The sequence below is a fragment of the Meleagris gallopavo genome, chromosome 4, assembly GCF_905368555.1.
Source record: "Meleagris gallopavo chromosome 4, MGAL_WU_HG_1.1, whole genome shotgun sequence".
Lineage (NCBI taxonomy): Eukaryota > Metazoa > Chordata > Aves > Galliformes > Phasianidae > Meleagris > Meleagris gallopavo.
In genome coordinates, this window is record NC_139407.1 from 59,037,621 (window position 1) to 59,058,979 (window position 21,359).

At 36.5% G+C, this 21,359-nt stretch overlaps 1 protein-coding gene across 2 annotated transcripts in view; it reads right to left on the reverse strand.

Annotated features, from left to right (window-relative positions):
• C4H4orf50 (chromosome 4 C4orf50 homolog) overlaps positions 1-21,359 on the reverse strand; it is a 74,192-nt gene that overhangs the window by 40,235 nt on the left and 12,598 nt on the right. Inside the window, exons 8-14 of one of the 2 annotated variants that reach the window (XR_014883225.1) lie at positions 20,881-20,982; positions 19,263-19,409; positions 16,501-16,677; positions 14,220-14,276; positions 13,635-13,817; positions 5,556-5,798; positions 4,031-4,435 (exon numbers count right to left, since the gene is read on the reverse strand). Coding sequence is in view for 1 of the 2 variants with exons in the window: in XM_085223494.1 (XP_085079620.1) it covers positions 4,091-4,435; positions 5,556-5,798; positions 13,635-13,817; positions 14,220-14,276; positions 16,501-16,677; positions 19,263-19,409; positions 20,881-20,982 (1,254 nt within the window). In the remaining variant the exon portion in view is untranslated. Of the gene's footprint in view, positions 1-4,016; positions 4,436-5,555; positions 5,799-13,634; positions 13,818-14,219; positions 14,277-16,500; positions 16,678-19,262; positions 19,410-20,880; positions 20,983-21,359 lie in introns of those variants that run through there. The other variant, XM_085223494.1, reaches the window with a different exon arrangement.

Below are 21,359 nucleotides of genomic sequence, written 5' to 3' on the forward strand. Positions count from 1 at the left end.
CTTTTTACTACAATTCAGAAGGTTCAACAAGGGTGCATGTCAGCCTTGTTTCCAGTACAGGAGCAAAAGTTCAAGATGTTATGCATATAAAAAACAAGACAAAAAAAGTGTTAAAAATTTTTTACACAAACATTGATCTTTCTCTCTGCAGAACGTAACTTTTCCTGATTATTTTATATTACCATCACTTATGCCAATCCCCTGCATTTATACATATGTAAGGATACAAGTGTTCATAAATATTTCATCTTTATTTATGTGTAAAGGAACACACTGTCCCATGGTTCACCATTATACTGACTGGTAAGATCTGGGACACAGTCTGGGGAAAGAAAATATTCTCTTTATTCACAAGAAAAAGCTCTGCAAGAATGATAGACTTAAGTAAAGCTACCAGCTGGCTGGCCTGTTAAGAATACAATTGCACAAATAGATCTGTGAGTTTCTTGCTTTAATCAGGTCATATGAAAAAGGTCAGCACTGAAAAAACCTTCCATGCATTATCTGGTTTTGATAAGGGGCTTTATTATTTATCAGATTAAAGACTAAAGGAAAAGGTTGTTTCTAAAAAGATACTAGATAGCATTCTTACACATCTGAGTTGCCACTCAAAAATGTAATCATGATTTTTTAAGGACTGCAGAAAATACAATCATTGGCTACTCATTTTTATTCTGACCCATACCAATGTGAGTCCTGAGCAAGAGACTGAGTTACCATGGTCTGAGCCTCCAATTTCATCACCAGATCTTGTATATTCATAAGCAGAGAAAAGCATTAGATAGGAAGTGATAGGCTTCCATAAGAACCTCTTTCCCTTTTCTCCAGATGTTTTAACACCATGGGGACCTAGAGCTAATGGTGGCATCACTTCCACTGAACATACTAAGTTTTGCTCCCTTTTTTGCCTGAGCTGCACCACCATTTTATTTTCTAAGTTTACCTTTCATGTAGCATTAAAATACACTGTATGCACTATTTCAGGTTACTTCTTCCATATATTGCATGTATATTCTATTTCTAAATAACACTTCTATAAAAAAAGAGAGAAAAGAGAAAACTTTAAAATTAAAATTAAAACTGCTAAAATAAGATATTTTGGCTTTAGTACTGATGAGTTCAAGCATGGAAAAAAGAACAGAGCAAAGATTACCTGAAAGTATTAACAAGAATGAATTTGATGTGAACTGTTGATCCTAGCAAACAGCTTTGTCACATTTCTAACAAGTTCTTTTTAACTGAAAGGGTCTTGATGGAAAACAGGCTCTGAGAGTGTGGGTTAGTAGGATGTATACTGATGTCCAGTTTCCCTCTAGGCGTGCTGATAAACCCATCAAGCTCAGATAATGCCATTTCACTTGAGCAGTCCTTGGATACCAAGCAACAGATAATTAACACAAATCAATTGTTCAGTTTTGTTCTTTAAGCATGCTGTTACCAACTCTCAAGTTAAAAAAAAAAAAAAAAAGGAATAAGAGGAAATATTAATTGTTCTGTATGAATCACTTAGCAAGCTCAGACTCCCAAAGGGCTTCAGCTTCAGCTTGGCAGGACACCAGTACACAAACCATCTGTCCTGCCACTGTACGACTTGGAGCTGGTTTTTATAAATTACAGTGTTTAAAGAATTTGAAAGACCTTGTTGCTGATGTAAACCCTCATCTAATCTTGTACATCAATTAGCAGAAAATTATTTGGCATAATATGACTATCATTTCTCATTTGCCTATTCAGTGTTAAGATGAAATGGAGTAGGACAGAAGTTTCAAAAAGAAAGCCTTTAGATGATCTGTCTTTTCTAGGGCTGTTGTAGGTAACACTGTAAATGAACGCTGCTAAATCATTAACATTCCTCCACTGCGATATCTAAAATCTTGCATTTTTATTTAGCAGAAGTAAAAAACAATGGATAGAAAAGTTAGAACTGTGTTATCTGCACATCTTTAATTTTTTTTTATTGTTGTAGGAAGAATGTATTTCTTAAAGAATTGGGGGAAAAAAAAAAAGGATTTTAATTAAAATCTATGGTTTGCAAAGCAAAGCTTCAAAGTGCCAGCAAATAATCTATTTGCTTGAGGAATTTCTCAAGTCCACTAGATATTATGGAGCTCCTTGTTGTAATATGTCTGTGTCTGTTCCCACAACTAAAAACTTTGTGTGTCTGCAGACCTTGTTCAGGAAACAATTTCAACAGAAGGAAAAATGGGGCCAATTAACCGACTTAGTTGTAACACAAAGCATAATAGATAAGCCATAGTTATCTTTAGAAAGAGACTGGACTGAGAAAGGCTTCATTTCATGGTAAGATACTATGGTATTTATGAAAACAGGTTATCTTATCATCATACAATAATATTATTAATATCCTTATTATTAACACGCTTCATTATCATTTGTCCTCTAGCCGAGCTGAGCTACCAGTTCATGTAACTTACTGTCAGCAAGATGAAGCTCCAAAAAAGTTTTTGTTAAGTGCTGACCTTTAAAGCATCATTTTATCAATATGAAAGTGTCAAGTAATGTGTTTTTCTACATTGAAATATCCTAGTCTTAAATAAGACAACTCGTGGCAGGACATCAGATTTATCTTCAGAACTGCGGCCAGCATTAGAAAGAATAGGAAGACAGATGAGAGCAGAATTCCAGATGTTGGATATTCATAGGTGTCTCTGCTTAAACAGTGCTTTAAAACATCATTTTCAGAGTCTATTTCCCTTGACATGTGGTGTGTATTTTCTAAAGAGGTTTTGGATGAAGATCAATTCTGTTACTGCTGTAAGCAATTGCTCTGCTACATTACTGAGCAAATTAAGATGGGTTTCCCACCATGAGGAGTGAATATGTGCATTAATACTTCTTCAAAACCAGTCATTTTATTTCTGACTTTGGAGGAGCAGCAACAAAAAAGCAATAATGCATTATGAATCAATTGGGGGTAATCAATGAAGGCAGAGAAAAAGCACAGAACAGCGTCACAAATTAACGTGTGTTAAAAATGCCCTTTCCTAATAAAAGTGATTAAAAATAAAGATAGCTAGGAAATTTGAATACTTGAGTTTCCAAAAATATCAACCCTGGTTGGTAGGATCCCAACATAAATGGCACTTAAGTGTTTAGGGTGATTTGCAATAATGCTCTGTTAAATTTTCCAGACTCAAGTTATCTTGGCTCATATATGCCTCCTTCCTGCTCCCTCCCATTACCCCAGGTTCCATCAAAGGTTCACACAGACCAGACCACATCTATTTCTGAGTCAGGTTCACAAGGAAGCTCTACCACAGCTATGCTAGAGCAGCTGGCCTGGCACTGCCTTCACTTGTGTTTACTGCAGGTATAGGGGTTTGCCATCACAGCATCCACCCCAGGAGCTCTGTTATGGCACTCATATGACCGTATGACCCAAGCAGTCATCTAAACAAGCACTCTGAAACAATAAAGCCGCTAAAAAAATTAAACCGGAATTTGAATGAAGGGCTTAAAAGTAACAATTGAAGGATGGTGTTTTATGGATAGTACCATCTACAAGAACACACAGAGTATCCTGCTGTAAGTCAGCTTATTAAAAGAAAAAAAGAAAAAAAATCCCACGACTTTAAGGAACTACTAACAGCAAAACTACTGTCACATTTACATAAAGTAGGAATTTAGGAATTCCATGCCACAATATCTCCTTAAGTTCCTGTCACTCAAGCCAGATATTTTTTCAGAACTTGCCAATGCACTCTGAAGAAATAGGTTGTATATAAAAACAAAAGTGATTTAATAGATTGTTTCACAGTTAAAGGAGAAACAAATCATAGACAAGTGGTAAAGCAAAAATTGAGAAGCAGCATGGCTGTTGAAAACTCTGCTGGTTTCAGTTATCTCAAGTCTTCTAAGAAATGCTGATCTTAAAAATGATTAAAGCTGTTTCTCATGTAAATTTTCCAGACACCTCAAACATCTAGTAAAATATTTTTGGTTTAGAAAATAAGCAGTACTTTTTATACATACAAAGTAGTATTACAATGGGAATATCACATTGCTTTACCTTGTTTTATTTCTGAGGTTTTTATTCTTTCCCATGCAGCTGATTTCTTCCCACAGGATTTCAACCTTTATTACTTGCTGACAACATGTCTGACAAAGAGCTTTTTGCTGTGGTAGCTGAGGTTGAGCCATCTGTTTTTTCTCTAGAGAGCCATGCATTATTTGTAATGACATCTTTCGGTTTAATTCCCTGGGGAATAGCACTTGCATGCTGATTTCCTATTTGACCCCCAAATACATCATCCCATTTGGACAAGCAGTCCCTCCCCTGCATGGACCAGTCACGCTTCGAAAGCTCCAGTGCGTCCTTCATCTTCGGGAGTGGAGGCCAAGGTGTTTCCTCATGAGTCATGGACAGGTTGGGGTCAGTCCTTGAGTTTGTATTGGAGGAGACAAATGAAGGCATCTGAGGAGGAACAAAGAAAACATAATCTCGGACCTCCTAGTGTATTTCTGTATCCCATATGAAAACGTGTCACTCTGGACATTGTGGTTGATTTCAGTTGTAGCTTCCCATATAATTCTACAATAGGTCTATATCATTCTCTTCCCGTGATTTAATTAAAGGACACATGGTGTAAATGTATTAAAAAAATAAATCCAGGAATTATCAAAGATCAGGGTCATCAAAGAGCTGCTTGCATTCTGCTCTCCCTAATAATTTTCCTCTACAACAATATTTTCATCTATCCTTTTTATATATGACAGTGATAAAGAAGACCACTGGGAAATCAGTTTAAACTGTCGCATGTAGTCCTGGATAAAATAATTATGAGTTCTATATGTTACCAGAATTCTGAGTCAACATTTTTAATATAATAAACTTTTTAACTAAAGAGAGACATTAATGTCTTACTTGATTTTTTTTTTTTAACATAATAGTTGAAAAGTAGAAACTACATACTGCTTGTTTTATTTCTTTTATTTTAACAAGGAAAATTCAGTAGAGCAATATTTATAACTGCTCTAGCTAACTGGCTCCAGTAATTACTCAAATTTTGTTTCTGTATAATTATGGAGAGGTTATGTTGTCTTAGAGAGGGTGAAATCTCTTGCGTGTTCAGTTTAGCAGCAGCCTGTCACAAATGCAATTGCAATTGATCAACTTTGTTCTAAACAGGATTCCCGCAGTTAATGGAAATTACTGTAAGAGCTTCAGGGCATAGGAATAATTGGATCACTAAAAAAACAAAATGGAGGGAAAAAAAGGTAGGACAGAATCAACACAATAATTCCTCTTTTTTTTTTTTTTTTTTTTTAACATTGAACAACTTTCAGAGATAACTTCAGCAGAACATATACCATGATGAAAACAACTTTTAATCATTTTTATCAAACCATTTCTTAGGCAATAAGAAGATGCATAATGAAAAACGTTAAGAATTTGTTACCTTCAGCTTGTTTAAACTAACGATAAAATATGCATCTCTGGAAGAGACCATTCAAATATTTATAGCATCTGTAAAATGACTGTCAAGAACAATACATTTAACTAAAATAAAAACAATGAAATAAACTTTGCTGACCTGGCAGTTTCTCTGATGGTTTTGTCTTAGTTCCCGATGCAAGGCTATGATCCTCTCTGGACTTGTTAATTTTACAGAAGAACTGGTGTATATATTTGGAGTGATGTGAGAACTGTGGATGCCATCTGCCTCTTGCAGAAAGGTTGCAGGTACTGACCCTGACATTCTGCTCACCCTGACTGAAGCCTCATGATTCTCCGACTGTCCACTGGCCTCTGAAATGTCTGTGGAAGAAGGCAGCATCTGCAAGACAAAATGTCTAATTTTAAAGATTTCACAATTTATCCTCTTGAAGGATTTAAACTTTTAAAGCATGTTTCTTTCACACATATTCTCTTACTTAGTGACAAACCCAAGCTTGTCTACTTAAGAATGCTCAAGGAAGTTAAGTTTAATGGATTTTAAAAGTTCAGTTGCACAAACTCTTTGGCACATCCTCTTATTCCATATTTAAATCAACTTAATTGATTTTACTGTACAACAATAAAACTGACGTCACATTAAGACAGAAATGTGGCTTGATTAATAATGTACTTTTTCATAATAGTTGCCAACAGGAAGAGAAGATTTCACTGCAAATAAATGACTATCACAAAGAAGTAGAATTTTGTTTTAAGTACAAATTTATTAATGAAACAAGATTAATGATACATTCTTTTCCTTATAGTTGCAAAGAAAATGAATTTACAATTTTTAACTATATTTTCAGCCTTTAGGTTTTTGCTTGTTTGAATTACTTCCAAAATTAATGCATTTGATTTCAAGTTATCACCTCATTGTCATTAATTTTCCTGCAAAAACTCCAGAAATGCAAATATTATAAATGTTCCAAATCAGGAATTGTTATTTAAGATAAAACGTACTTTAGTTAAATAAATATATTGCTTTTTCTCTCTATGCCTTTAATAAGCATTAACTACATCACTTGTATCCATTCAAAAACAAACAAACAAAAACAAAACAAAACAAAAAAAAAACAAGAGGATCTGAGGTGTTATAATGATGTAAACTTGTTTTGAAGTGATCCCCCAAATGTGATTATTATTTATTGGCAAGCAGATCCACCAAAACAAAATGCTGTGACAAAGTAAAGGAGAATATACAACGTGTGAATTGCTGCCAGTGCCAAGGAAAGAAGTTTCACCATCTTGCAGAAGTGATAACCATGGAGATTTACGTGTAATATGCAACTTGCAAGCAGCTCGAGAGCTCCAATACCAGGATCAGAGCACACAGATGCTAGTGGTGATGTATTGTGCTATAGCCTTGGAGGTGACCGTAAATCCCTACAGGATAGAAGCTAGCCTGACCTGAAAAAGCTCCTCACTTTTCTGTTTACCCTGTTGCCCTGTTTACAAAACAACACTTTTGGCTCTTAGGCTCCCTAGAGTACGTGTCTTGTGTCTCCTAAATACACCAATGCACTGGTAACCTGAATTGTGCCTGTCCATCTCTGGATCCGGTGTGCTGCAGGACAGAATCTTCCCCAGGACACACCACATAAGAGAGCGTGAATGACAAACATAATTGATGGACACTGACTTTGATCCCATTGAACCTTACATTCTTGCCTCCTCATCATAAGAGGGGGGAACCAACACTGAATTCTGGCCATCGATCCCATTAAAGCACCAAATGCAATTCGTTTTGCCAGCTGAGATGACAGCTACTCCTTGACAGCAGCCACCACCTGTCTCTTTTACTTCAGGCTGAGCAGCAGGTGAGGCACAGAACAACAACATCAAGGAACTGAAAGACCACTCACACGGACCAACTTTGCTGCTCCTCCCTAGAGGACTTGCTTTTTCTCTATGCTGATTATACAGACAGTCTGTGATCTGGATAGTGTTTATTTAGGCAGGGTGGCATGAACACCCAATGAAATCATAGCATCAATGCCACAGATCAGTTGGAAAGCAAAAGCTATACATTTGGATGTTCTCCTGTAAACACTGAAGCCAAAGGAATCTCCAGAAGTCCTTGGCTTCTAACCAAAGTTATGAAGGCAGTGATTGTCACCAGCACTCACAAAAAGTGCTGGCTGGCTGAAAGTAGTGGAGGGGTTACAAAAGGCAGCCCTGACATGTTCTGAGGCATGAAGAGATTGGATCTAAAATTATTTGATGATAATTTCCTCACTACAGGAAGCACAGTTAGAGGCATCCCTAGTGATAGATGAGACTCAGCAGGAGCAGCACAAGTTATGGAGTCCAACGACCCGTGCAAAGGCAAATCACTGTCCTCCTCAGTAGGCAGGATTGCTGCTAAAGCTACCAGGAAAAAAACAACTCTATCAAAGCTGTGACAGTCATATATTCCATTGCTAGTAAAAAATAATCTTTTTCAAGTCTCTTTCTTTTATTTCCCTCAAATATTCAACTCATAAACTCCTTTGAGTTCCAGGATTATTGAATTCTGCTGTAGCCGATGTATCAAGAATCAGCAGAAATGTGGGTTATGAGTTAATGCAAACCCTGATGAGTGGAACTGCTGCCACACTGACAAAGCGTTCACAGAAAGGTCTGTATATGAAAGCTGGTATGATTCTCTCAAAAAGTTTCATCTTTAGCATTTCATAAGGCTTTGTGAAACACTAAAAATTACGTTTTCTCTAGCTCTACGGATGTAGCCAAACACTATATTTATGAACACAAAAATTTCAGATTTTTATCTCAATGTCTATGTATGAATTTCTTTTATTAGATAATTATCACACTTAGCTTATTAACAGTATTAATTCTATTTTACTTTGATAATTTTTTGCTTTCCTTTAGTGTTTCCACAAATTATCCCAGCTGGGAAAAAATGGAAGTGTTGTGATATTCCCCCAAGCTTGGCAGAATGCAACTTTACACTTCAAGTCCTTGAAAGGATCACTTTTTAAACAACAACAACAACAAAAAAAAACCCTACCCTTTCTCATATTACAAACAGAAAAAGATACTGGTGTCATTAATAGAATAAAGTTTGAGTTACTGGGATAATTATTGAATAGCTTTATCAGTTATTTCACTGGAAATGACAGGTTGCCCTTAACAATTTTAAATCCATATCTTATATCCTTCATTGTTTTAAAATATTTTTGAGGGTCAAAAATAACATCCCTCTGCAATGGATTCCACCCTTCTTTAACAAAATGACTAAGTAACAACCACCATCGTGGTTCTTCCATCTGCTTGGAATTCCAATCTTGGCCCCCAAAAGATTGAAACCTCAGAGTCCTTCACTTCAAGTGTGGGACTTAGCTAGCCAAACTCTTTCTGACTCTTGCTACAACAGAGAAAGTCACTTTTTAGACTTTTCTTACCACATCTAAGCAGATAAAATGGGCAGGGTATCTGTTTGTCAGTACCTCTTTCTTTTCACTAGCTATGGACAGAAGCAGAGTAACTTCTACAGATGTAGCTGCCTGAACTATAGGCATCAAACATGAATTGTATCTCATCCTAGGTGTCAGAAAACCTTCTGATCTCAACACTAATGTACAAATCGTTTTATGGAAAGTGTAAGAGTATATTATTGTAGGCCTGTTTCCTTCAAATATGATTCACAGGAAAGTGATAAGTGCCTTCTTGCAAAGAAGTGCACAGAGAGAACATACATATATAAATCTGTATATATAAATAAAAAACATTGTTCTGCTGAAAAGTACCTCTGAAGAAATCCCCTGATTGAAAGGATGATTAGGCTACACTGTTTTGCACATTTATTTCTATTCTGCAAAATACATAATTCACTGCATTGGACACATTCTCTGCCTGGAGCTTTCCATGTACGAGGTTTAAGATGACTCCATGAAAGGCAATAAAAAGCACTACCATTTCTCATTATATTCATTGCACAAATCACCTCTTGGATCTGAGAAAAGGGGGCAAATAGCCACAATGGCTTCAGATCCACTATGGAAAGAGAATACAAAATACATTATCAAGTCAAAGGCTTCCTGTGCAAGAGAAATTGAAGTGATTGAGTACAGCAGCATTATCCATTACAACCATTAGTCATCTGAATGGAGGCTGTTGACGTAAAATCAGGACTGGCTGGCTGAGACATTTGTGGGAAAGAATTGAACACACTCCTGTTTCTCCACACACACCCTAAAAGAGAGAAAAAATGCCTGAAAATACTGCACAACTGCACAGTCTGGGGTGAGCTCATGTGAAGGGCAAGCCAAGCTCTCTTTTTCCGCTGTGTGGTTCTCCAGCACACCAAAAGCAGCATGGAGACAGCCTCATGCATGAGACTGTAAAATGTGTCAAATCTGTTTCTTAAAGTGCAAGTAGACAAATTCAGAAGAAAAGTGGCGGCTCCTATTTCACATTTCCTAGTTATTAGCTATCTGAAACATCTTCTCTTCCTTTCCACTGTTACCAATTCAAGCACATCAGCTATTGAAGACTCCAGTCCTAGTCTTTTCTGTTACCTGTCCAGTAAGTACAAATATATATTATCAGCTGATGAAGCTGCTCTATGTGCTTTCCACTGGAAAGGGCAAAGAAATAATAACTGTTAATAATGTCCATTAATTAATCCTACTTCAGCAAAAAAAGTAAGACAACAAATCCTTTCCAATTGAAAAAAATGAACATTTAAAAGAAGATCATGAAAGTGGGATGTGACAAAAGGATGAAAATGGAGGTTGTTCATATATTTTGTCTGATGTTGGGCCTATGAGCCCCAGCCATGGCACTTTGCTGAGGGCAAATGCACCTACTAGAGGTTGCTTTTGCCCCTGGCATGCGTCACATCTTTACAGACCACTTTTTAACTTCCAAACACAAATTACAAAGTTCAAATTATTTCTGTTGTCCAAATTTATTATCACTCTATGACAAGAGGCTCCAGAGATTTCTCCATTTAGGCATTTTAAAATGAGAGTGTATCTCAAAGTCTAGAAATCGCTGAAGTTTACTTCTTAGTGCCTCCTAAAGTCTTGGAATAGATTGTTATTCCTTTGTCCTCCCAGGAAGCCATATATTTTTTCAAAATTGAAAGATAGGCATGATTAAGCTTTTTTTTCAAAACCCTGCACACAGTCTTTGCTTTCACTACACTTACAGTTACGTTTTCTCTGCATGAAAATGAATTTAAATAAAACCTTAAGTATAATTACATATGCTTATTATGATACACTAAAACAAAACTAATTTTACTAAATTACTAAATTAAATTGCAAATGAAAGAATTTCATGGTATACAGTTCTACGGTGAGAAAGTCTAATTTAAAGTCTAGTTCTCCTTATAAGGACTTTCAAAATATGTTAGGAAAAGGAAAATTGACTTCTTTTTCTAAATAACTTATTCAAAGTTGTTTTGTTTGTTTGTTTGTTTTCTGCATGTTGTTTTTTTTTTTAAAGGATGACTGAAACATTATATACAAGAACAAGGCATACGAAATGATTCAAGAAAATTTTAGTTCTCACTCAAAAATATTTGATTGTAACATTGGGCTGTGAAAATAATTGAGGATGTCAATTCTCAGAATGAGTGCTGCTCTGCTGTACCAAACTCATTTGAAATTTCCAGTAAAATGGAGTCAGTGGGACAACAGTGATTTACAGTGACTGAGGACACAGCCTCCAATGCTGTGAGGTATATATCTAAAGATGTCTGGTTTTGCATGGCACTGCCTTAGTGTTTTAGTATTAGAGATAGGTATTTGAAATAAAAGTACTTCTGGCAAACAGAAGAGAATGCCCAATCATATGCTGTATCCTGAATAAGAAAAGGAATAAATACACTTTTTTCTTTAGTCTTAAGTGACGTGTTGACTTTCATATGTCCTCTACTGATGCCGCACCATCCTCACACACAACTAGGACAGACTGATCCTATCTTCATGTGTTTACACATTTGGTTATAAAAAAATAATAATTTTAGAAGAAAATTTGTTTGAGAAGCAGGCACATAATTTTTTACTTAACCATGCAAGACCTGGCACTGAACTGAATGCGGTCCATCAAAGGGCTCTGGGATCAGCCCTTAGAATCATGAATGGGCTGGGTTGAAAAAGACCACAATGATCACCTAGTTTCAACCTCCCTATATGCCCCTGCTATGTGCAGGGTCACCAACCACCAGACCTGGCTGCCAAGAGCCACATCCAGCCTGGCCTTGAATGCCTCCAGGCATGGGGCATCCACAACCTCCTTGGGCAACCTGTTCCAGTGTGTCACCTCTCTCTGTGTGAAAAACTTCCTCCTAATATCTAACCTAAACCTCCCGTCTCAGTTTAAAACCATTCCCCCTTATCCTATCACTATCCACCTTCGAAAACAGTCATTCTCCTTCCTGTTCATATGCTCCCTAAGTACTGGAAGCCCACAATGAGGTCTTCCCGGAGCCTTCTCTTCTCCAAGCTAAACAATCCCAGTTCCCTCAACTTTCCCTCGCAGGAGAGGTGCTCCAGCCCTCTGATCATCTTAGTGGCCCTCCTCTGGACCCACTCCAAGAGCTCCACGTCCTTCCTGTACTGGGGACCCCAGGCCTGGACTCCAGATGGGGCCTCACAAGAGCCAAGTAGAGGAGGACAATCACTTCTCTCTCCCTGCTGGCCACCTTCATGCATCCTTGCAAACTTTCAGTTGAAATCCATTGTTAAGCTAAAGTAAGCAAGTCTGACGCCAATGTGTAACAGACTTCCGTTTGTCACTGGATCCAGAATTGAATAAAGCCAAGTGCAAATCCGTATGTCAAGAAGGAAAAAAAATACATCTGCAAAATTTTCTCTGGAAGCATTCAAGTGTTAGGAAAGATTTAGAAGTTAAAATCTCAGGGGAGGACAAAGAATGAACTTTCAAAGGAGTTTTATGTCAGTAAAAAACTGGGAATCTTAGATGTGATTAGCAGAGAATAAGAGTTGAGATGAAAAACATAATTCTTAAAGATGAAAGTTCGGTTCAGTTTAATACATATCTGCAGAAGTCAGCACAGAACTGTGAATATGAAACATTCCCTTCTCTTTGTGATTGCAACTACTTATATATATATTAAACTTGTAGAAGGGTCAATTGGATATTTTCTCACTACAATGTTTTCCATAGGAAAGCTTATTTGTGAAAATCTTTTTTTTTTTTTTTTTCATGGGAGCACAAAAATCTGCCTTGGCAGGAAGGTTTTCCTCTCTTACACAGGGAATTACTTTCCACAGCCAGCTGAAACATCTGGACTCAGAATGGTCTGAAGCTTAGCATCATGTGGCTCAGCAAGAGCCAGGCTGTCTTTAGCAAGATTCAGAAAGCAGGTATGAATCCCCATGTCCCCAAGACCTGGTGGAACCTCTGGCCAACACAGTGCTGGATACCATGTGAAGAGATTTGTGCTCTGCTTGGTGAATAGCTAAATGTCTGCTGAAGCAAGCAATTGAATTTGGAGCTCCTACTTCCCAAATTAACTCAGTAGCCATCCAGATAATGATTCAGTTTAATGCTATCCTGTTAAGAGCTGTTTAGTTTTGTGACAATTAGGCATTCAGGGAGACAGTAAGTGTCCCTTACTATATGCTCATTTATCACAACAGTGTTTGAGAAAACATCTGAAGGTAGTGAAGTATTGTCTACCTTTCTGACAGAAGAGTTACTAACTCTGCCACACAAAACACTCATTCTTAGTGTGAGCTTAGGTAAGACAGTGTTGGGACGTGTCTTGAAACACTTGCAGAAACATAGCTATATCCAAAATCTAGTCCCATCCAGACTGTTTTGTTTTTTTTTTCTTTTCTTTTGATTTCTTCTTCAATGATGCATCTCAGATTTCTCAGGAAGAAAATGCAAAAATACTATTAAAATTCAAATTGTATCAGTTATCTTGCATTATCCACCAGGTCAGTTATTTCATCAAAGTATTAGCTAAAAGTTTTTTTGCATGGAGCACAGACATATCTGGTGATAAGCTCCAGAATATGTAAACCTTGACTAAAATTGCAGTAAAACAACCCAGTCTGCTTCTTGGTCTGAAGCAATAGTAAGCCCAGAGATATTTTATAACTGTTCACTGAATCTCACTAAACACTCCACAAAAAATCACTGACAAAATATTAACGGAAACCAGAGGATCCTGCAAGGATGTGTAGATGCTTACCTCTTGATTACATGTTGTTGTAAAAGTGGCTGTGTACTCTGCAAGGGCAATGTCGTTCACCAAGCTCCTCACCTCTTCATCAAACATGGAGTTGTTAAATCCTTGACGGTGAAACTCGCCATGCATTCTGATAATGAAGCTGTTCCTTTCCTGGCATTTTCTGGTCAAGCAAGCCAACTTAGCCTATGCAGCATAAACACATAAACAGTGATCTCATTCCCTGTTCAGACTGCAAAATTATATTCTGTGTCTGATGAAATTCCACACATTTTGACCCAAAACTGTATACTGTAGTCCTATACTTTTTGGCCTTTCAGGTGCTTCTGCATCCTGCAACAGCAATATGTACATACAGATAAACTGGAAAGAGGCAGGCACTTCTCTATCTGTGAAAACTCACTTTTGCAAGCTATAATAACAGCCAACCCTCACCTAAACCACTGGAGCAAACAGCCAAGATAGGAGGAACTGCAGAAAGCAGGTGCAAAGAGAGAAACTACGAGATGCTAAAAACAAGAGCAAGCCTGTAAACACAGGCATATCCCTTTGCATCAGCCTGCATCAGCCTTCAAAAACATATATTACCTTTAGAGGAGCTAGTGTCAACATTACTTCAGACTTTCTCTTCTGGAGTTCTTTCGTCTGAAAGGTTGAAAAACATACCATATTAATATTTTCAATAGTCACTTAAAAATATTGCAGTAGTTTTTGGATATTTGTTTTAGACTCGACTTCTGAAGCATATACTTCACATAACTGCATGACCTTGTATCACAAACACCCTGCAGTAACGTAAGGAGTTGTTTGTACATTGATAAGCCCTAGCATTGATGTTGGACTCATGTATTACCAAGTGCTTTCGGATGCTTTTAAATGGAACCCTATATCATCAAAGCCACATCACATTAAAGACTTGATATCATTCATTATGCATTCATACTCCCATTTGATCTGTGAATCCTCCAAAATACTCTCTTGGGAAAAAGTTTTCCCCTTTCTTATTTATGTTGTAGAGTGCAAGAAACACAGGGAGATTTCCAGCACATTCATTCCATGGCAGGCTTTCAAAAGTAAACATCAACAATTTTCTGCTTTGAAATGATGGATACATTTCCCCTAGCATGAGGTGAGGCAGATGACCTGATTTGTATTTCATGATAAAAATGCTTACTATTCACAAGAAACCTGCTTTCTGATAATATAAAAAAATGTGTTATATTCTGTCAGGTAAAATCTCCTTCTACTATAAATGAATACAGTATTATTTGGAGGAAAAAAAAAAAAAGTACAGATTCCTTTGAATTCATTTTGTTTGGTTATTTGTATTTCTATGAAGCCCACAGTAAATATATAATGTGCATAAAAAAGAAAAGAGAAGAAAAGAAAAGAAAAGAAAAGAAAAGAAAAGAAAAGAAAAGAAAAGAAAAGAAAAGAAAAGAAAAGAAAAGAAAAGAAAAGAAAAGAAAAGAAAAGAAAAGAAAAGAAAAGAAAAGAAAAGAAAAATATTCCCTTTATAAGAACTCAGTTATAGTGAAAGAGGTCACCCAATCTTCAACCAATAAATTATGGACTTGGGAAGAAACATAGTGAATAGGACAGAGAGACGCCCTTACATTACACTTGCACTGAGGGAACAAAGGAAAAGCTGGCAGTAGGTCTCTTCACTGTTGACACTAAATTCTTGATGAGGCATGAAACAAAAAAAACTTTGCTGATGCAACAGAGCAATTAGGAGCTGCCCACTTATGTGGATAGCACGTCTCATCCTTTACTCACCTACCATCTGATATGCACCATCCATCAATGCAGACAGCAGACACTATAAAACAAATTCATTTTACCAGCACTATTCTGTTGAGAAGCAGCCTAATCAACTCCTGAGAGAGGCCACTAGTTCTCCATGCATTGTTCTTTAAAGTAAATCACAGCACATAACAAGGCAGTGGATTTACTGTGGAGGAAGGAGAATGAAATTCACACTCCGCAGGAAGAAAATTCTTTGTCTGCACATTCCATGTGCTCTCTGCAGGGTACAACTGAGAAAACTCTGTTTACTAGTTGTTTCACAACACAATGGACAATTCTAATTTGGCTCACATTATAACAGTCATCATTAAAAAAAAAAAAAAAAAAAAAATGGTTCCAAAGAAATAGAAAATAAAATCTAAGGGAAAAAAAAGCCTTAACAGGAATTTATTCATTCATCAGAGATCACCTAAGAGATCACTGATTGTAGTCACACTGACAGCAGTTTGAATTTAAGGCAACAGGTTAATGAGTGTACCTGCTCTGGTGTGCCCTCTGAAATACAATGCGCAGATCTAGAAACTGTTAATGTAAGTAGACCTGCATGTACATGGAAGCTTCCAACAGAATAATAATGTCAATTTTAAAAAAATAATCTACACCATGCATACAACTGAATCTCTAAATATGTAACCCTAACTGCTGGATAAAAAAAAAGCTACAAAATTCTGGTGCAAAAAGACAGCTGGGAATGTTAAAAATTCTGGCAACTTAAGCCAAGGAGGTGGTTCGGTAAGAAAACTCAGCACTTTTCTTGGATTACGATATGGGGATTACAGAAGAGATTGGTGGCAAGTTTTTATTATAGAGAGACTATCATCTTTCCATAATGTTGACCACCCAGGCAGTTTACATCTTTTCCTATTTCTCTGAAGTCGGGGAATTTGATATGCCTGTAAACCACTTAATTATCCCCAGACTCATTCCCAGGGGAAAAAAGAAAAAGAAAAAGAAAAAAGATTATTTTGGCTCTTTCGTTTGGGAAGAAAGAAGTAGAATCTGAAGTCTGAGCCCACATCAGTCCACCTATTCAAGCACACAGACACCAGTTTGCTTATACCTTTTCACACAGCTGAGCCTGAAGGAGTTCCACTTTATTTTGCAAGTCGTAAAACTGATTTTGTAATGCAGTCTGGTCCCTGAGCTGGGCTTTCAAGGTCAGTACTTGCTGCTGTAATCTCTTATTGGATATTTTATTTTCCTCCATTTCCTGGGCACCTTTCATGGCGTACATCGGCTAGAGAGCAAACACACAGAATTTCAGATTAAATAAAAATATTTTGAATCATGCTTTAGAGAGCAACATACCTACATTTTAACTCATTTTTTTTAAGCTAATACAAAATGTATGATTTCAAATCTTTATGAACATAGGAGAACTAGTATCTTGCAAAAATCTTAGAATTAATTATGAGCAAGGAGTTCTTGATTCCCTCTGAAAATAAGTATAGAACTGGGATTTCACAAAGTTCCTTCAAGGTAAGTATTGTAGTATAATCATTTCATACATGGGGAAACTGGGGCACAGAGAGATTAAGTGACTAACCTAAGGTCACATAGTTAGTGAGGACAGAATTCAAAAGTCCCCAATCTCCTGCTCTAACTGCTATATAATACACCCCTTGGTTTTCACATATGTTCTTCTCAGAGAGTAAATGGCATGCTTTCAGTTATCTTTTATTTTGGAAGATAATTAATAAAACCAATCTGATTTTAAGTGCATGTTTCAAAAAAATTTTTAAAATAAAGTATTACATTCAAATGTAATGATAACGGCACAGAACGAGGGGAAGGAAGAGCCTCTGAATTTAATTCCTCCTCCCCCACTCTCAGTACTCTCCATTTATTTATTTATTTTTTCAATTTCATGCAGTTAGATCGAATGAATTAGAGAGTGCTTTAGATTTGTGGTCAGCATCATGAAGTCAGTTCCAGAAATTATACTATCAGATTAAACAGTCTGAGAATGATGAAGATCTAAGAGTAAAGACAGTTTTGTGAATACTGCTTGTGCTATTGTGAATTTATATTTAAAAATATTGAGTTGATACTCACTACTGTTCAAGCTTTCATGTAATGTCATATATGCAAGTCTAAAGAGGTTGAGCATTTCTGAGATTATGCTAAGAATCCTAGTCAGATCTGTAATAAGGCCATAAACTTTCTTACACTCACTCAAGAAGATGGTTTGATTTTCATGGATGTTAACACCAAAGCAGCTGAAAGAAGAGCTAATGTTCAGCTATTGTGCACAGCAGCACAGTGTAATTCTCCCTGGTTTAGTGACCATCTTTCCAACTTGGACACCTTTGGTGAGTACAAGATTCTAAAGGTACCATTCCAAAGAAAACAGAAAATTGAAGAGAGATCACATCATTCTGGCTACAACTCATTATTGCAACACAGGCAAAACCACAAATACAGTATTTTCGTACTCTTCCGAATCAAGCAAGTTTTCTATGTGCAGCATTCTAGTCATTTGCGCTTGCTTTTTATCAAATTCTTGGCTCCCTCTTGTGTTAAGAGAAAAGAACCATAGTGACTGTTGGACAAATCAAGGTTGATTAGATGAGGGTTTTTTTTCATCTTCTCTCCTACACAAAAAAAAAGCATATTAAATCAGAAACGGAAACACTCTCTGACTGAAGATGCTTAATGGAAAAAGAAGTGGTAAAAAAAATGCTTGAAGGTTAAAGGCAGAGAAGGGTTACCTCCTTCCTTCTGCATTTTGCTGTCACACTGACAGTTTTCTCCATTTTCAAAAGCACAAATGAGCACACAAAAATGATGCAAGGTTATGATGTCCCAGTTTACAGTAACTGCTGTTCAAGCTCCAAAACAGTGACAAACTGAGAAACTGGGAAATAACTGAGGAATGACTAAGCCCCAATCTTAACTTATTTGGTATGCACTTCATCCAAAAATCTTGTATTCTTTTCTAAAGCTGCAAGTAATATTCCACTTCTTTCCTGCTCACCCACATAGTTCTCCCAACTCCTACTACTATAATACAGTTCAGAAAGACACCAGAGCATCCTAGAAAATTTCCCCAAATAATCTTATGCGAAATGATGCTTTCTCTTTTAGCAACACCAATGAAACAAGAAGTCCTAGCAGTAACTTTGAGATATAATACCTGCACAGAAAAGCTTAGATCATTAAGGATTTCACACAAACACAAACAGATGTTTATTAAAAAGTTTATTTTAAAAGAAAGTGAAAAAAAGTTTTAATATTTCTTAAATGTCTCTACTTTCTATCCATATTGATATTTGCTTAATTTTACCAATAAGATCTACATCTTTTGGTGAAGATATAATGGACTTAAGTCGTACAGATAATTAGTTGACCCATCAGATAGCGTATCTGAAGGATAAACTCATCTCTCTGATGTACGTACACTCCAACTTTGACCCTAGAATGAGATACGTGTGTATTTAAAAAAATAATATTAATCCTACAGTGAAGATTTAAACTAGACAAAGAAGTAAGAGCCAAGTCAAACAACACTGCAAACCTTCCACTATGGGTGATCTCATTAATTCACCTGAAAATCCATTTGTTAGAGAATTATTCTGGCTAGATAGGGACAGTTCTAAAAAAAAAAGAGCTGTCTAAAATGCCCATGCAGAACCCAAACATTGGATTATCCAGTAAGAGAGATGATCAGCCCAGCATAATATCTCATTACTTTCAAGTTTACATCTGCATTGGCTGTAAGCGTGCATCAAACTATTGCCAATAACATTAATAGATGTCTCAACACCAAAAACATCCTGCACAAAGGAATATGGCTTTTCTTCATTCCATTTACATACATACCATTAATTTGCAGTGCTGCTTTCCAAGAGTTTTGTCTTCAGCTTCTTGTTTAAGACAGTCTAATTCTGAGAGAACATGTGTTAAATAAGTCTTGATTTCTTCATATCTGGTTTCAGCAAAGCCAAGTTCCCTGTACCATTTCTGAGCCTAATAGTAAGGTTAAAAAGCAAAATTACTGAGTGAAGTTAGTCTAGCAGAGATACTGTTTCTCAGTATTGGCTTACAAACATGGACTTGAACATAATCTCCAAGTTTTAACTTGCAAGAGCTATGATGAGATTAAATTTTTAGGTTGATTTCTAAATTTGAAGTTACCTTGAATGCTCTGAATGAAGCTTAAAATAAAACAGTCTGAAAGCCAGCAGAGCAAAAAGGAGAGTAAGTGGCAAAAAAAAAAAAATCCTCAAAAATGTCAAAATGAAAAATATAGCAGAGGAAATAAAAGCCTGTACATTTGTGTTTATGTTACTTCTGAGATTCATTTTCCCTACTTACACATTAACTGCCATTTTGAAACAAACAAACACATTCAACAGATCATTGACCGCAAGATCCTTTCTTCATTATTTCTTCCTTCTGAAATCAAAGGTTTCACATTCTTTTAAATTAACAAAATAAGTTGTTGTAACACTGAAAGGATTAGAAGGGACTAAATTAATCAGACATTTAAAAATAAGTACAAATCAAACATTTACACGTAAACTCCAAGGGTCTGGAGTCTGTCCCTAACAAGCGATTGCTCGATCTCAATCCACCCCTGCACTGCAGTCACCTCATTTCAAATCAGGAAGGTTTTACAAAGTGGTTGTCAAAGGACTGCCATCTCATACATCCACAGTGTGTAATCATACTACACCTTTACGTACCCAGTATAACATTTGTTATTGTTGATGTTTTTCCACAGACAGTCTGCATGATGCTTCTTACTGTGTGAAACAGACCCATAAATTCAAGCATGCCATAAAGCAATACTGTTAAGATAAACAGGACATGGAGATTGTGAAATAAAAATAGAAATATTAAAGCTGATGTGTTAGGAAAGGTACAACACAGAAAGCTTAGCTTCCTCTGTTGGTATTAAAACCACAGATTTGCTGTACAGAAGCACAGAACTAGCTCTCCATTCAAACAAGAATTTCCATGGAGATGGTTATTATCACATACATGTCAAGAGATGAGGAAGTGCACATACTTTGCACTATCACTTGGTACAGCAAAACCACTTGGCAGAGTCAAATTTTATGCTCCTTCTCCTCTTCTTCAAAAATTACTCTGAATTCAGGTTTGCCATAATCCTCATGTGAGGATACTTCTTACTCTTCATTCCTAATGAGGGGGAGGGAGGCCAGAGCTGGCTGCAGCAAAAATTTTGTTTGGAGTGTCTTTATTAACCCCTCAGTTTCTGTCGAAGCATGCTGAAGGAATGCAGCTTCACCGGAAATTCTGACCAAAACTGAATAACTATGCAATTCATCACTTAGCTGAAAGATCTTGGTTCTGCAGATCAGAGACTTCCCCTATAGTAAAAACATTAAGCACTGGCAGAAAAAGCAGCCATGTAAGAAAACAAAGAAGAAAACAAATTTGCTCTTCAGAACTGCATCAATGTCGAGCTTACCTCTCTCTTTGATTTTTCTAATTCTTTTTGCTGTGTTTTTAACTCCTCTTTTGTCCTTTCCACTTGTTCTTTCATCGCACTGTAGCTTTCAGACCTCCTGCTCTGGAACAAGTGGAGAAACAGAAAGACATGACTCTTCCCACTCATACACAACTGTTTACATATTTTTTAGTGAAAAATATAGTTTCCTTTTACCTGAATTACAATAAATATTTGCATAAAATCAGAATAGTAGAGATAAATCTTTCCCTGTTGATTATTCTCAACTGAAGCAATAATTCCGCTCTTATAAGGACAATGTAATTTCCATAGAATTTCACTGTAATGTAAGATTCACAATTGCAGAAGAAAAATACAGATGAGAAACAATATAATTAAAGATCTTGTCTTTGAGTATACGTTTCATAAAAACCAGAACAGACTAAAAAAATAAATCCTATCAGAATAAAAGTTAGTAAATGAACATGTTCATATTTCTT